This window comes from Sinocyclocheilus anshuiensis, unplaced genomic scaffold (genome assembly GCF_001515605.1).
Source record: "Sinocyclocheilus anshuiensis isolate Anshui unplaced genomic scaffold, SAMN03320099.WGS_v1.1 scaffold1317, whole genome shotgun sequence".
Classification (NCBI taxonomy): domain Eukaryota; kingdom Metazoa; phylum Chordata; class Actinopteri; order Cypriniformes; family Cyprinidae; genus Sinocyclocheilus; species Sinocyclocheilus anshuiensis.
The window spans coordinates 1,015,994-1,030,997 of record NW_015551117.1 but is presented as its reverse complement, the minus strand read 5'-3'; the positions used below and the strand labels follow the sequence as shown (position 1 = coordinate 1,030,997).

General features: G+C 36.0%; 1 protein-coding gene across 3 annotated transcripts in view; it reads right to left on the bottom strand.

Moving 5' to 3' along the window:
- piezo1 (piezo type mechanosensitive ion channel component 1 (Er blood group)) overlaps window positions 1–15,004 on the bottom strand; it is a 113,306-nt gene that overhangs the window by 76,426 nt on the left and 21,876 nt on the right. For all 3 annotated transcript variants that reach the window (XM_016453173.1, XM_016453174.1, XM_016453175.1), the window contains exon 2: window positions 3,158–3,253. In XM_016453173.1, the coding sequence (XP_016308659.1) occupies window positions 3,158–3,253 (96 nt within the window). The remainder of the gene's footprint in view (window positions 1–3,157; window positions 3,254–15,004) is intronic.

The window sequence follows — 15,004 nt, the reverse complement described above, 5'->3', positions numbered from 1 at the left end:
TCTATAAATGAAGCACACAGACTTTATTAGAGCCACAGAAAGACAAACGTTTTGCTGAAAATGCACAATACACAATTCATTATGTACATTAACAACGATTCGGGACCAATATAATGTAATTTAAAGGAAAACTATGTGAATGGCGCTCTGTGGCGCGGCAGGATTTTCTGTCGGCTGCATTTAAATCCGCGTCTGAAGTTTCCCGCTCTGTTCAGCGTGCAGTATCACGTGTCTAAACAAATAGCACGTGCTTTCAGTGATTTCAACCACTAGAGGCCGCTCTCACACTGTGTAATGACAGCAGACCCTTCTCAGCCGCTCCAGCAATGGACGCAACGCGGAAAACTATCGGCATGGATTTTTGTCGATAACCGATAGTTCCAGCAATCAACTATCGGTGCCGATTAATCGGCAAAACCGATACATCGGTCGACCTCTACTTTTTACTCACAGGTGTGTATGACTTTCTTCTTTCAGACGAATCCAATCTGAGTTATATTAAAAATTGTGCTGGCTCTTTTAAGCTTTATAATGCATGGGTGGGTGTTTTTGTTTAACAGTCCAAAAGTAGTGAAATAATGCGCATCCATCCATATTAAAACGCGCATCACACGCCTCCGGGGGGTGAATAAAAGCCTCCTGTAGTGAATCGATGCGTTTTTGTAAGACAAATATCCATATTTAAAATGATATAAACACCTTTTTCTCACTTCTGCTAACTGTCGTAGGCGGAAGCCGTTCCGGTGGATGACGTAGGACGTATGCGTAGCTTAAGCACTGGTGATTAGTGACGAACGCAGAAGCGCGACAGAGAGAGAACAAAACAAAATGCCGGTCATGAATTAGAAGCACAAAGCGAGGATTTGTAAAGAAAAATGTCAGAGGTTTTCGATATAAGCCAAGAGGAGACTGGTTTTCCTTTGGTAAAGTAAGGAAACTTTGCTTCCTTTGCTCCTGTAAACAAATGTTGGTTTTCGCGAGACTCACATGCGCATGCACTATGCCTACGTCATCCGCCGGAATGGCAGTCTCTCGTGAACAGTTAGCGGAAGTTACACAAAACTGTTTTTTATCGTTTTAAATATGGATTTTTTTTTTTTACAAAAACGTATCGATTCGCTACAGGAGGCCTTTATTTACCCCCCGGAGCAGTGTAATGTGATTTTAATATGGATGGGTGCGCTTTATTTCACTACTTTTGGACTGTTGAACAAAAACACCCGCCCATGCCATTATAAAGCTTGGAAGAGCAAGGACAATTGTTTTTATATAACTCTGATTGGATTCGTCTGAAAGAAGAAAGTCATATACACCACCTAGGATGCCTTGAGGGTGAGTAAAACATGGACTAATTTTCATTTTTGAATGAACTAACCCTTTAACAGAGAAAAAAATTATGAAAATGTGCATCCGTCATTTAAACAATACAAACATTTGCCTACATCATGTGAACAATCTCTCCTGAAACTGTAGTGTATGTGTGCCCACTGGTCCTCTTAGCAGCATGAAAAATAAAACTTTTTTCTTAAATTTTAAATAGATTATATAAAGAAAGCGAGCAAGGAGGGTAATCCCTTTATAATCAAGCTGTCATTCACTTCAGTTCCAGCACGATTGGCTATGTAACAATGCTCAATGCTACAAATTGCGTTGTAGATAGAAACCTCTTTAAACTTCAGATTACAGAGCCTGAACATAAATAAGCATGGGCCAGTTTGAAAGTTAAGGAGAAGAACCTTGGTTTGCAGGGTGAAACAGACTTATATTTACTCTTTCAGATGCATGCAACTACCATGAATAGGAATATTAATGGATACATCTCTAGCACAACTACCTGGTGCTAGAAGAGGCGCAAAACTGTATTTATGACAGTGGTGACGAGGAACAATTAGTCGGAGTACTGTTATTATGCCACTCCTCATGGCCACATACTTCAGTTATGAGTGTGGATGTGCTCACAGATAGTGGTTCTTTATACAGAGCATCAAACCATCATTCACTTTTCAGCACCTTGTTAAGCCCAGTTATCAAAAACATACTGCCAACACTATTGTTCCCAGCAGTCCTGCCTCTTAAACAGGAAGTGGCTATGATGATAACCTGCTATGAGCTCGAGAGCTCTGGACTAAAGCCCTAAGATAAATGGGCTGCCTTCCTGTCACTGATGCGCCTGCCAAAGCCACAAAGCTGGATCCAATCCCTGAACCCTATACACATTACATAGTAAGGTGCTTGGATGGGAAAAAAATATGCAAACCACTTTTGAGAGCCAAAGAACCTTTTGTTTATTCCATCATCATTTAGGCTTTGTAGATCTCTGTGGTCCTGTGATGTCTAATACTACAGGAATGAATGGGTCATGGTTTATAATGGATTCCTCTATTATAAAGGTCAGTCAAGCTGTGGTTTGGCAAAACGACTGCTAGTCTGGGGTTCCAGACCCTACTAGACAGGGAGGGATAGCTTTAGATCGATAATATCGTTTATTGTATCATCACAGAAAATATGAATATAATAAAAATAAATAAACATGTATAATTATAAATAAATAATAATAAATAAATAAATAAATGTTATATTAAAAAACTAAACACATAAGAAATATGTTTCTATAGGCCTATTTATCTTATGAAAAAAATCTAACAAAATATTAAATATAAATGCATTTATTATTATTATTATTATGGTTGTTATTTTTATTTCATTTTATATCTTTGTTTTCCAGTGCTGCTCCCCTCAGCAGTAAATTGTAACTGGTCACTTTGGGCATTTATAATTCAGCAACATCGATTGGATCAAAGCAAACTGGAGAGAAAATTGAGACTTTCTATAATTCTCCAGCTTAAGACGTTTCTCAAGAGCAACAGGCCCTCATGAGTCATTTTCTATTGTTTCAGAAGAGATCCTGACAATGTCTCAAACTATGCTCAGATTCACCAAGATACCAAAATCTGGTTAAAGATCTCAATATGAACTCAAACATTTCTCAAATACTTTCAAGATGAAATTATCTCAGCTATCCTGTAATTTTCATCTGGGAATTCAACACCCCAGACCATTTCACAAACAATTGTCCATTTAGCAATTGTTTTGTTTTGCAACCAGCTATTTTTCTGGTGAGGCAGAGCATTATGAAATTAGAGTGTGAGAAACTTACCTCGTAGTGTGTGTTTGTTGGGCCATTGAAACCACGGTAATAGCAGCAGGTACAGAAGGTAGACTAAAGAGAGAGCGTTGTAGCGAAATATGCAGGCTGTGGAGAATAACAGAAACAAAAAGATCAGTTTGCACAGTCATATTAGACAGTCAACATTGCATTACATAAAGTAGGATTTAGCATGGTGGTCACACTAGTCTTTAAGTAAACAAAATCTTTATTTGGACCCTGCAATCATCATGAAATGACATGATGCTCTGTCATCTTTTATTATAAATTCAACATATAAAAAAACAATAATCCCAAAATGTAAAAGTATACAATGTACTCCACTTTTCTGCAACACTGAAAACCTCTTAGCTTTAAAGTTTGTGTTATTTTAATTCAGGTAAGAGGTCACGCCATGGCATGTCAATCTTTTATTGGTCACTCATCTTCATGTGATACAAATTCATACTGTAGGTCACAGTTCACTAATCTTAAACTTTGGAGAACTGCAAAATGCAAAACGTCTTCAGATGAGTTTGCGTTTCTGGTCTCCAGAATTTGCATGCGTATCAGTGGAAGTCAATGGAACGAAAAGTCAAGTGTGACACCTCTTTAGGCTGGTTTAAGCGGCGTGTTTTTTTTTAGTAAGGTTATCAGCTGAAGTTGATTAGTGCTGTCAAACGAGTTTACATAATATATGTATGTGTACTGTGTATATGTATTATGTATATATAAATACACACACAAACATTATATATATTGAAAATGTCTACATGTATTTACATGTATATATTTATATTCTTATATTTTATATTATACATAAATACATTTAATATATAAACAACATTTTTCTTAAATATATACATGCATGTGTTTGTATTTATATATACATAATAAATATACACAGTACACACACATATATTATGTAAACAAAAAACTTTTATTTTGGATGTGATTAATCGTTTGACAGCACTAAAGTTGATCTGTTAAAGGGATAGTTCACCCAAAACTGAAATATACATGCATGTGTGTGTATTTATATATACATAATATACACAGTACACACACATATATTATGTAAACAAAAAACTTTTATTTTGGATGTGATTAATCGTTTGACAGCACTAAAGTTGATCTGTTAAAGGGATAGTTCACCCAAAACTGAAAATTCTGTCATCATTTACTCACCCTTGGAACCTTGTTTCAAACCTCTAGTTTCTTTATTCTGTTGAACACAAATTAATTTTGAAGAATGTTGGCAATAAAACAGTTGCCAGTAGCCACTGACTTCCATAGTATTTTTTTCCATGCTATGGAGGTGAATGGCTACCAGCAAGTGTTTGGAACTTGAAGCTGGGTAAATGATGAAGATTTTCATTTTAGGGTCAACTATCCCTAAGATCTTGGCCAACCTGATTAGTGTTTGTGGACCACTTTGGCCATGGTCTAACCAGCAACAAACCAGCTTGACCACCTTAAGCTGGCATGACCTGTTTTTTCAACTCTTTACTAACTTTTTTTCTACAGATTTCAATGGCTGTAGACAGCAAACTGCTAAGAAAACCAGTTGTCCAAGACAAAAAACAACAGAGACAAGGTAACCAGGTCACCTGACAAATTAGCATCTCTTACTTTCTGCTGGTTTTGGCAGAGTAGTCCAGTTCCAGATTTTTTACATTCTTTGAAGGTGACTATTCTCAAAATCACTGGAAAAGGTGGCTAAGTTGGATGGTGTGAAAATGTACCCTCGGTAGTAGTACTCAAGTCTTTGATAATGCTGATGATGCCCTTTTGAACCTTTGTGATTGCTGCAGTATAATCAAGCTGCTCTAATCAAGCTGAGAGGTCCATGTGCAAAGCATTCTGGGACTAGTTTCCAACCCTTTGAGGGTTTGCCAAGGCATACAGGAGTTCCCCCCTGCCTCCTGCTGCGACTAGAAAAGGATACCTTTCCCTGACTCGCATTTTCCAAGCCATCCCAACAATACCTCAGGTTCTCCAAAACACGTTTCTGTTCCTCAATCTCTGATTCACGCACATAACTGAAGGCTTTGTTTGAAAAGTCTGTCCCTGGCTGGTAGCCATAAAGTTTCCCAGGCCTGAAGGCTACAGCGCTGTAACTACCATTACGACCCAGGAACAAAGACATACAGTGTTCAGTATTCAGGGGCAGCTCATACTGCCTCATGACCTCACCAGAAAAACGGTCTATTAATGCAGAGAAACTAAGATGGAAATCCTAGAGGTGAACACGCAATGATAGCCCTTGGTGATATCAGAGTGTTCATAAATGGGACAGATTTTGGGTAGGATCTAGTTTTGATAAAAGTTCACAGGAATAAGAAGCTGCAGAGTTACGGTTCTGTGATCAAAGCATGATGGAGTCAACTGAGGATCATCTGTGTTTTCACTGAACCAGCAGCAACTGTGATCTAATAGAAACACAGCAGGGGCTGGTAAAACACTAATAATAAGTAAGCACTAGCAGCTTATAGCTTATTTTTCCAACTTCTCTGGTTTCACTAACCATACATTGCAGCAGAAGTGAGAGTCGATAGAAAGATACGACTTCCTATTAGGAATCAGTTATTACAACTTCCAAAGTAAATGTATTTACTTTTGAGACTAATTGAATATGTTTAACACTGTGAAATGCATTTAGTGTTCTGACACAGTAATACGTTTGGGAGATTTTCAAAGTTTCTTTTTTAGGTTAAACATTTTTTATCATTTTGAATAAATTGTTTCAGTGGTCATACGGTGTCAAATTTTGTGTAAAAAAAAAAAAAAAACCTCCCATAGCTTCTCATTTTTAATATTAGGTCATGAAAACAGCAAGCACAATAATTATAACACAATTTGGATTTTTTTTTATATAGTTCCGGATGTTATACCATTTCAATGTATTATTAAGCTGTTTTGACACACAGTTTCCAACCATTAAGACTCACATTTGCTGCATCTACACAAAGAAGTATAACTTTAAACTTATTTTATGCTTATTAATGCTAGTGCTGTCAAACGATTAATCGCATCCAAAATAACAGTGTGTACTGTGTATATTTATTATATATATATGAATACACACATTGATAGAGTATATATTTTGAAAATATTTATGAATTTACATACATTTATATTCATATCATTTATATTATATAAAAATATAATATATTAACAACATTTTTCTTGAATATGTACATGCATGTGTGTGTATTTACAGTATATATACATAATAAATATACACAGTACACACACATTTATTATGTAAACAAAAACGTTTATTTTGGATGAGATTAATCATGATTAATCGTTTGACAGCACTAATTAATGCTACAAATATCTTTCAGTTATGCTGAGATGTCACAGCACAGGAATTTCTAAATGAACACAGTAGTAGTTCCACATGAACATTATAATTTGAATAGAATGACTTTTTCCCCAAAAAGGCTTGAAAAAATGTTGTATTTACATTTGTGCCTTTTTACATTTTTGCGGCAATATGTACTTTTATGATTAGTCTTTTTTTGGCCCAATTAAATACATTTATTGCATTTCTAGTGGTACTGTTAATTATACATTTCTGCATTCCAAAACTTTATTATGGTGAAACCCCACCCAGAATTTTCTACTGCTTTTCTTTTGCATATTAGATGTGCAATCTCTCTCTTTCTCGCTCTCTGTTTGCATTTGGCTTCCACGACTTTCACCCGTTCACAGACTTAAAGTTTTTCCATTGCTTACTCTAATCTCCGATACACATTCATCCAGCTGTCACAGTAAAGGAAACACTTTAATTTTCCACCTATTTAAATAAATTAAAGATGACAAGTGCAGACTAGCAGAGTTTCGAAAACAGAAATAAACAAAAACACAAACACTAATTTTATTTTAAAAATACAGCGTAAGAGTTTTTATCAACATGAGAGGGCCTCAGTAAATGTCCATGGGTCCACAAAATGATTATAAAACACTAAAAATCAAGATTTACAATATGTGAACTGACACCTCGTTCACGCATCTTAATTTGTCTAATCAACAATAGTTATTTTTACATACAGTTCTTAAAACATCTGAAATCTGTTCAATTAAAACAAAACACACACACAACATGAGGGGCCTTTGAACGCTGTCTTGGATAATGGGGGCCCATGGAATCAAACTATGTAAAGAAGCTGTAACAGAAAACTCCATAAAGTCTCCTGAGTTACGAAAGAGTGTGCAACGTCTGAGCAATAAAATTGTATACTCATATACGCATGTGTTTACAGTAACACCTCTCAGCGTCTCTGCTGTCCTGCACTGAACTGCTTCATTACACTGGATGGCTGCAGGAAATTATGGTAATTTGGGACCTGGAAAAACCAACAGCCACGCCACAGGACTGGGATCACGACATACCTGCTTTATAAAACACGCATGCCACAGTTAAAAATAGCTTCTAGGCATTAGGGCAGACATACTGCCCTAGTGAGGCCCAGTGCACTCAACAACCATCTAACCCATAAACCTCCAGTTCATTATGAAGGTGCTAATTTGGCTCATAGTGAAGCTTTTTTTACTTAGTTCTGCACATATCTGCAGTTCAGCCATCATCCTGACATTATGTTTTTAAGCTATACTTTCACAAGCTACACTTTCTTTGCTCTCCCAATTTGAACAGTTGCCTCTAAGGTGGTGCCTATATGTTGTCAGACGTGTTACCAACCACTACAAATTTGCATTTGTGTCACAGGCTATCCACCTATGTAACAGATAAAAATGTTATTTTATAAATATGTCTGTTTGTCAGTGATAAACCATGCATAGAAAGAATCAATAATAAATGCTTTTGTATTGTGAAACTTTTTTGAACTTGAAAAACAGTTTTTTTAATAGTTTAAAAATATTTTAATAATCAAAACAGTTGCCTAATCAATTAGATTCATGAAACTTTAACAAATGTATATTTTTTTTTATTATTTTACAATTTTAACAACAATATTGCCCTATGAAATAAGTTTGTTTCAATTATTTATTTATTTATTTCAGAAATTCTATGTTGTCTGTTTTAATTTTTCTAGATTCTCTGTTTTATGATTCAAATCAAATTATTACATTGTTATCAAAAACTGTGGTTTTCATGATGAACGCATCAACTTTAATTTAAAGGGGTCATATGATGCGATTTAAATTTTTCCTTTCTCTTTGGAGTGTTACAAGCTCTTGGTGCATAAAGAAGATCTGTAAAGTTGCAAAGACTAAAGTCTCAAATCCAAAGAGATATTTATAAAAATTAAGAGTCAACCACGCCCTTCTAAAACGGCTCGTTTAAACACGCCCCCAACATGTCTATGTCACGATGTGGGAAGATTTGCATAATGCTGCCGAAATGTTCACGCAAAGAAAGAAGGCGTAATTTGATTCTTGCTGTAATATTGTTACCGCCGCCGCCGCCATGTTGCCGGTGTCTGTTTCTATAAAGTGGGGCAATTCCAACTTTGCAAGAACAGTCTGGTGCTTCATGACTCACAGCCTGTAAGTACATTTTTATATTTAAAGAATTTGCCACTGACGATTCAAACGCAAGTTTTGAGCAGTGTAGAGTAGTGCTTGTTGTTTGTCGTTTCTCTGATCACAAATGCAGACAAAAATGCAGTTTTTATGTTTATGCAGCGCGATACGCAACGCAACGCGTAAAAAGACAGTATAAGTCATTATAATCAGTAATTATGTCCCCACTGGATGCAACAAATGCCTCGTTTATAATGGGTTTTGTCTCGTCGTGCATCACTGGCGCACAGGCGCTCGTCGCACACACGGCATCACAGTATGGTAGGGGCGTAACATTTCCATCACACGCTTGAGGTATTCGGCCAATCACAATGCACTGGATAGCTGGCCAATCAGAGCACACCTCGCTTTTCAGACCGATGAGCTTTGTAAAAATCGACACGTTTCAGAAAGGCGGGGCATAGAGGAGAAACAATAATGTACTTTATGTGGAAAATAAAGTGTTTTTTTAACCTTAAACTGCATAAACACATTGCATTACACCAAATACACAAAATAATGTTCTTTTTAGCAACGTCCTTTAATTACTCTTAAATCAGATTAAACTTTACTTTTTTGACAAAGTACTGCAAAACCCAGGTTTACAATTTAACTTGAATGATGGATGAAAAATTGTGTGAAATTCCTTTTGAAACTAATGTTTGCTTTATTTGAAACTACTGTTTCAATAAAATGCATTATCATTATTGTTATTTTTACTTTGAGAATTATATTCTGTGAACAACACTAATATATTGTTGTCTTTTTTCCTCCAAGTTAAACTGGTAGGTTTTGGTGGGTTGTAAAAACCTTTGAGGTGAAACGCTTGTGAAGTGAACTCTCTGGAGGTGATATTTGTGGTTTGTCCTCATATAATGAGACAAATGAAAAACTTCAGACATCATATTGAAAAAAGCATTCTTATTGTGGTTTAATATTCACAGACACTAGTCCACATCAGATTTGATTAGGTACACAGCCGCTTTTGATTCATCCAAATTTAGCCAAATTCTGTGACATTCTGTGTAAATTCCATTTTTTATAACATGATACCATGATTCGCTTCACGTTTTCCACATCACAAAAAATCATAAAGCTTTAGGTTTTTTTTCCATGTATTATTTGATGTATTTTATGATTTAAAATTCCTTCTAATTTTAATTGCCCATTAGTAAGACTTTCGATTTTGCTCTATCCAGAATTTTTTCTTAAAAAAAAAAAAAAAGACAAGCAACAATACAACTAATGGCATGCACGCTGTAGGATCTCTGTCTTCGAACGGACCCACTTACACTATTGAGTCACACATGAAACAATCACATTCCATTGAGACAAACTCAAATAAAAACAGTGCTAAGACCCTAACTCAAACTAGGATTGCTGAACTGGTGAATTGAGTTAAGCAGTAAAGATAAGAAAATCTCTGCTTTGTGATTCTCTCAGGTTGAATTTAAAACCACTCGTGAAAACGAGTTAGAACTTTGGGAACTTCATACAAACTCCGTAACTTTCATTCTTCAGAACTATATGTGTGTGTGTGTGTGTATGTCTTAGCTTAGGTCAATGTAATCTAAAATAGCCAATAAATTCTTTTCATTTATAAAGAATCATTGTCTTGTGTCGTGACATTTTAAAGTTAAAACTCTGCCTAGATCCTTGTTACCTTGCTCAAAATTTAATAAGATTACCATTTTGTTTATGTGTCGTTGGCCACGAAGTAATATGAACAGAATCGGTAATGTACACGGACGTTAACGTCTCGCTGGACGACTGTTGATAAAGTGTAAACTATCAAATTTCAAATCAGTTCTAATCAGGTTGACTCCGAATTTTCAGATTCGAGTCCTCTCAAAACCTGAATTAATTAATAATAATTAATTCCCTAAGAAAAGTAATCTGACATTACAACGCATTTCAACGCAAACTTCCCAAACAAGGATATTCAGTCGTTCATACCAATGACCTGATGAAACATGTGAGACCACGTTATCCACTCATGGCTGAACACATGGCCAGAACTGAAGACACATTAAGTCTCCTGACCCTCTAGGTCATATCTCAGTCTGCACTGTTGACATTATACAGGGACATGAACTACTTATCTCTTTCACAGACAATCTTCAGTGCTGTCACCCTGAGGTCTTCCAATTCCTTCAAAGTGTTCATGGACCAGGTCCCCTAAATGTCACCTACTTGGTACCATGCAGTAAGATCCTATTCTGTCTGTGAGTTAAGACTAAGCGTTTTATTGCCATGCCTATGAGAAACACCCCCTCTGCATGTGAATTAAGCAACAGTGCTGAATGGTCTCTGTGGATCCGCTCACACCCTTGGCAGTCACGCCAAATATAGTTTATAACTGCACCATTCTTCTACAGCCTACATTATGATAAGTTTACATTACATTACGATAAGTTCACAAAACAACCTGCACTGAAATCCAACTAACAAACGGTTAAGATTAGCCTGAAATGTCCTTGTCAAATATAAACATATAAATCACAATATAAACAAATATAAAGTTGCCTGTTTGTAACACTGGCATTATTCTGAAGGACATGCAGAGCTGTAGGTGCTACACATAGCAATAGACTGGTTCTTCCTCCTTGTACTTCAACATGACTAGGCAGACCACATTTCTGATCCTCTAATACTCTAGTTATGTTTAACATGAAACATTAATGGCCATGTGATGCCTTTATCTTTGGCCTCGTTACACTGTCAGTTAAATGTGAGCCGATTTTTTGCTCATATGTGACACAGATCAGATGTGTTCTATGACCGTGTAAACAGGGGAAAAAAAGTATTCATTCAGATATTTCAAGATCGGTTGCAGGCCTAATTCATGTGTGTAAATAAATCAGATATAAATCAGGTATGTGCCAATGCGATTGTTATGTAAACAGGCAGATCAGATTTTCTGCAGCATTGCGTTCTGTACATCATTAAAACCGTAACAATTTGGTACTTCTCTGCAGTTTAAGTGTTGTCAAAAGACCCGGTATTTCGGTACCAAGTTGGTACTAAAAAAATGAAAACGTTACGGTACCAGGTTTTCTAAAGTACCGGTGGTACAGAGTACCCGGTCAACACGGTTCTTGATGCGCTATCCAAAAGCTATACTCTTCATAAAAGCACTGAGACGTGGCGACCTCAAGAGAAGGAAACGCATCAAACTAACAAAACACCTTAAAGACCGACACCCCGATCAAACGAAAGAGTTCAAGCAGGTAAGTTTCAATTAAATTTTTTATATTTAGAGCAGGGCTGTCCAAACTGGGCCGGTGTCCTGCAGAGTTTAGCTCCAACTTGCCTCAACACACCTGACTGGAAGTTTCTATGCCTAGTAAGAGCCTGATTAGCTGGTTCAGGTGTGTTTAATTAGGGTTGGCGCTAAACTCTGCAGGACACCGGCCCTCCAGGACCGAGTTTGGACAGCCCTGATTTAGAACTTCTGTTATGAATATTATTCCATATTTTGATTTGAATGTCAGATTGAAATAAACATCGCCGTTGCGTATACGTAGTTAATCGTTAGCATAAGCGCGGCTAACGCTAATATAACGAGCATAACAATGAAGTTTCTTTGTTAACTATTTAATGCTCCTATAACTTTTATTAGTGTAAAACACAGGAGGACATAATGGTATTTACTATTTTTACACTCCAGAGGCTTTTAAATGAACTGTGTAACCAAAATATGCGTGTTAGAGAATGTACAAATGTATGGCTAACAGTGTTTATATCATATCAGTCTGTCAGAAAAACAGTTCTGGGTTGTTGTTTTTTTTTCGTTAGTTAGTTGTTATTCTTGGCTGAATAACTCTAGCGGGTTTTAAAAGCCCTTTAAAATTAAATATGAACACAGTTTGGATTAAATAAAAGTACACTCAGATTTTATCTCCTGTATAGTCTTTACAATGTCTTCATGTTATCTAACATGAGTTAGATAGTAACATCTTACAGTGAGTAAACAATATATTTTTACAACATTCATTAATGTTTGTGAATGTTACAAACACTTGATAATTCATGTTTGTTCATTGTACATTAAATAATTTTAACAGATTGAACTAGTGATTCATGTATTATTCAATTTTGAAATTAACCCTAAGAAGAATAATTGCTATATAACTATTGTTTATTGTTAGGCCATGTTATCTAACAAATGGAATCTTATTGTAAAGTGTTTTTAATAGTTTGATATACACTTTATATGAATTTGATATACACTTAATATATGTAATCTTATCTAAATTTATTATAAAAGCTGAGGTTTGTTATTTACTAAAAAGTTATATGTTAGCTGGTGTCAGTGATCTAATGTGCATTTGGTCAGACTCAGCCCATTGCTTTACTTAAGTATATTATATTTTCCTTTTACAGCTGCAGACTGAGGAAGATCCTGAAACACACCAGCAAACCCTAAAACAGACAACAGTTTACAGATGTTTTTCAGTGACAGCAGAAATATGACAAAAACCTTTGGGTGAAACTTGTTTACTTTTTTTTCATACTTTTATTACTTGTGGAAAAACGTGAAATTTTTTTAATAAGTATAAAGAATGGCATTGGTTTTGTACATTTCATTTTTGTTTAACGATATTAATAAAAATAATGTTGTTCAATTCGCATGTTTTTGTGTTTTGCTTTGGTACCGAAATTGGTACCGAGAACCGTGGATTTTCACTGGTATTGGTACCGAATAATGAAATTTTGGTACCGTGACAACACTAGATGAAGCACGTGTGGAGACAACAATGACAACAACGCAGGAGAACTTCGCATATATATATATATATATATGTTTTTTTTTACAGCCTATGCATATGTCACAGAGCTAACATTAAGCATATTTCACGTTCGTCCATCTTTGTCCCATCTAATCTCTTCATCCCCTTTTAAGCATGCGCGATGTTTTAGATGGTATGGCAAGTGTAATCACATGAATTGGATATGGGTCACAATTGAAAGAATGTGTAAATGGACGGTCAAAAAAAATAGAATATAGGCAAAATCAGACAAATCAGAATTAGGCATCAAGACCTGCAGTGAAAACGAGGCCTATGTGACTTCACAATGTTGCAGAAGTTTCACATTTTCTCTCCTTTTCTTTGGTGAAATCACAAACAATTTCATCCTGGAAACCAGAACTGACATGCTTACTATGGCAGCAATAAGAAGGAAAGTTTTAAGCAAAACATTAGTAGGTGTGACCTCCCCTTAAGGGTACAGCTGAGTTGGTTAAATATCAGACGCCTTCAATTCCCGGCTGTGAAACATATCAGAAACGTTTGTTATTATGACAATCTCAGCAAATTATGTTTGTCAGTGTACCACAAAGCTACAATCAACCTTTGTGGAAGTGTTGTTATTCGATAAACTGAGAACAAGTGTGTCACAGTAGTTTGAGGTTTAGGCACAGCTGTTTTAATAACTGTCCAGGCCTGGTGAATCCAAACAGATCATCTTTAGCTGGGAATGAACCTCCAGCTAGAGTCCAATCATAGCCCTTTCCCACCACAGATGAATCCAATACACATAAGGATCTTTCTAATATCAACATCAAATCGCCTGTTTTTTCCTTCCATCATACTAGAGTTTGCATCACCATCAAGAGGAGGTCATGTTCACACATGAATGGTTCATTAAAGAGTATTTGCTAGACTATGTGCGTAATGGGAAAATAGTATCAGATACGCTAATGCACGCAGCATATGAAAAGGTCAAAATATCTCTCTGGTTTTCACTGGACTCTTTGTAAACCTTTTTTTTTTTCTCCCTGAACACAAAGCTGTCTGAGCAGATCAGCCTTACACTACCAGCCAATTTCATATAAACACCGCACACATGTGCTTCCTGTCCTTATGACAACCACATGAGAGGCTGTTACAAATGATGGGGGCCCTTTAGCCCACAAAATGGAAAAAAGGAACAAGGAAAAATAGAGGACACAAAGCCAACTGTAAGATGCTCTGAATACAAGAAGTTTGAAAACATGTGGATATGGGCGGTTCTTTATAGTAACTAGAGCTGCAACAGCTGGATGTAACACTGACCTCACTCTGTCGGTTTGTGTGTGCATGTGTGTGTGAAAGAGAAAGGAATATGTATACACATCTTAATAATAAGTAAATTACTTATTTACAAATTTCATTTATTATTAATAAATATCATTAAGTTTTGGGGGGTTGTGACATTTTACAACCTGAAGGTAAATAAACAGGTAGATAGATAGATAGATAGATAGATAGATAGATAGATAGATATAAATGGTCAGATAGATATATATATATATAGATAGATAGATAGATAGAAATGGTCAGA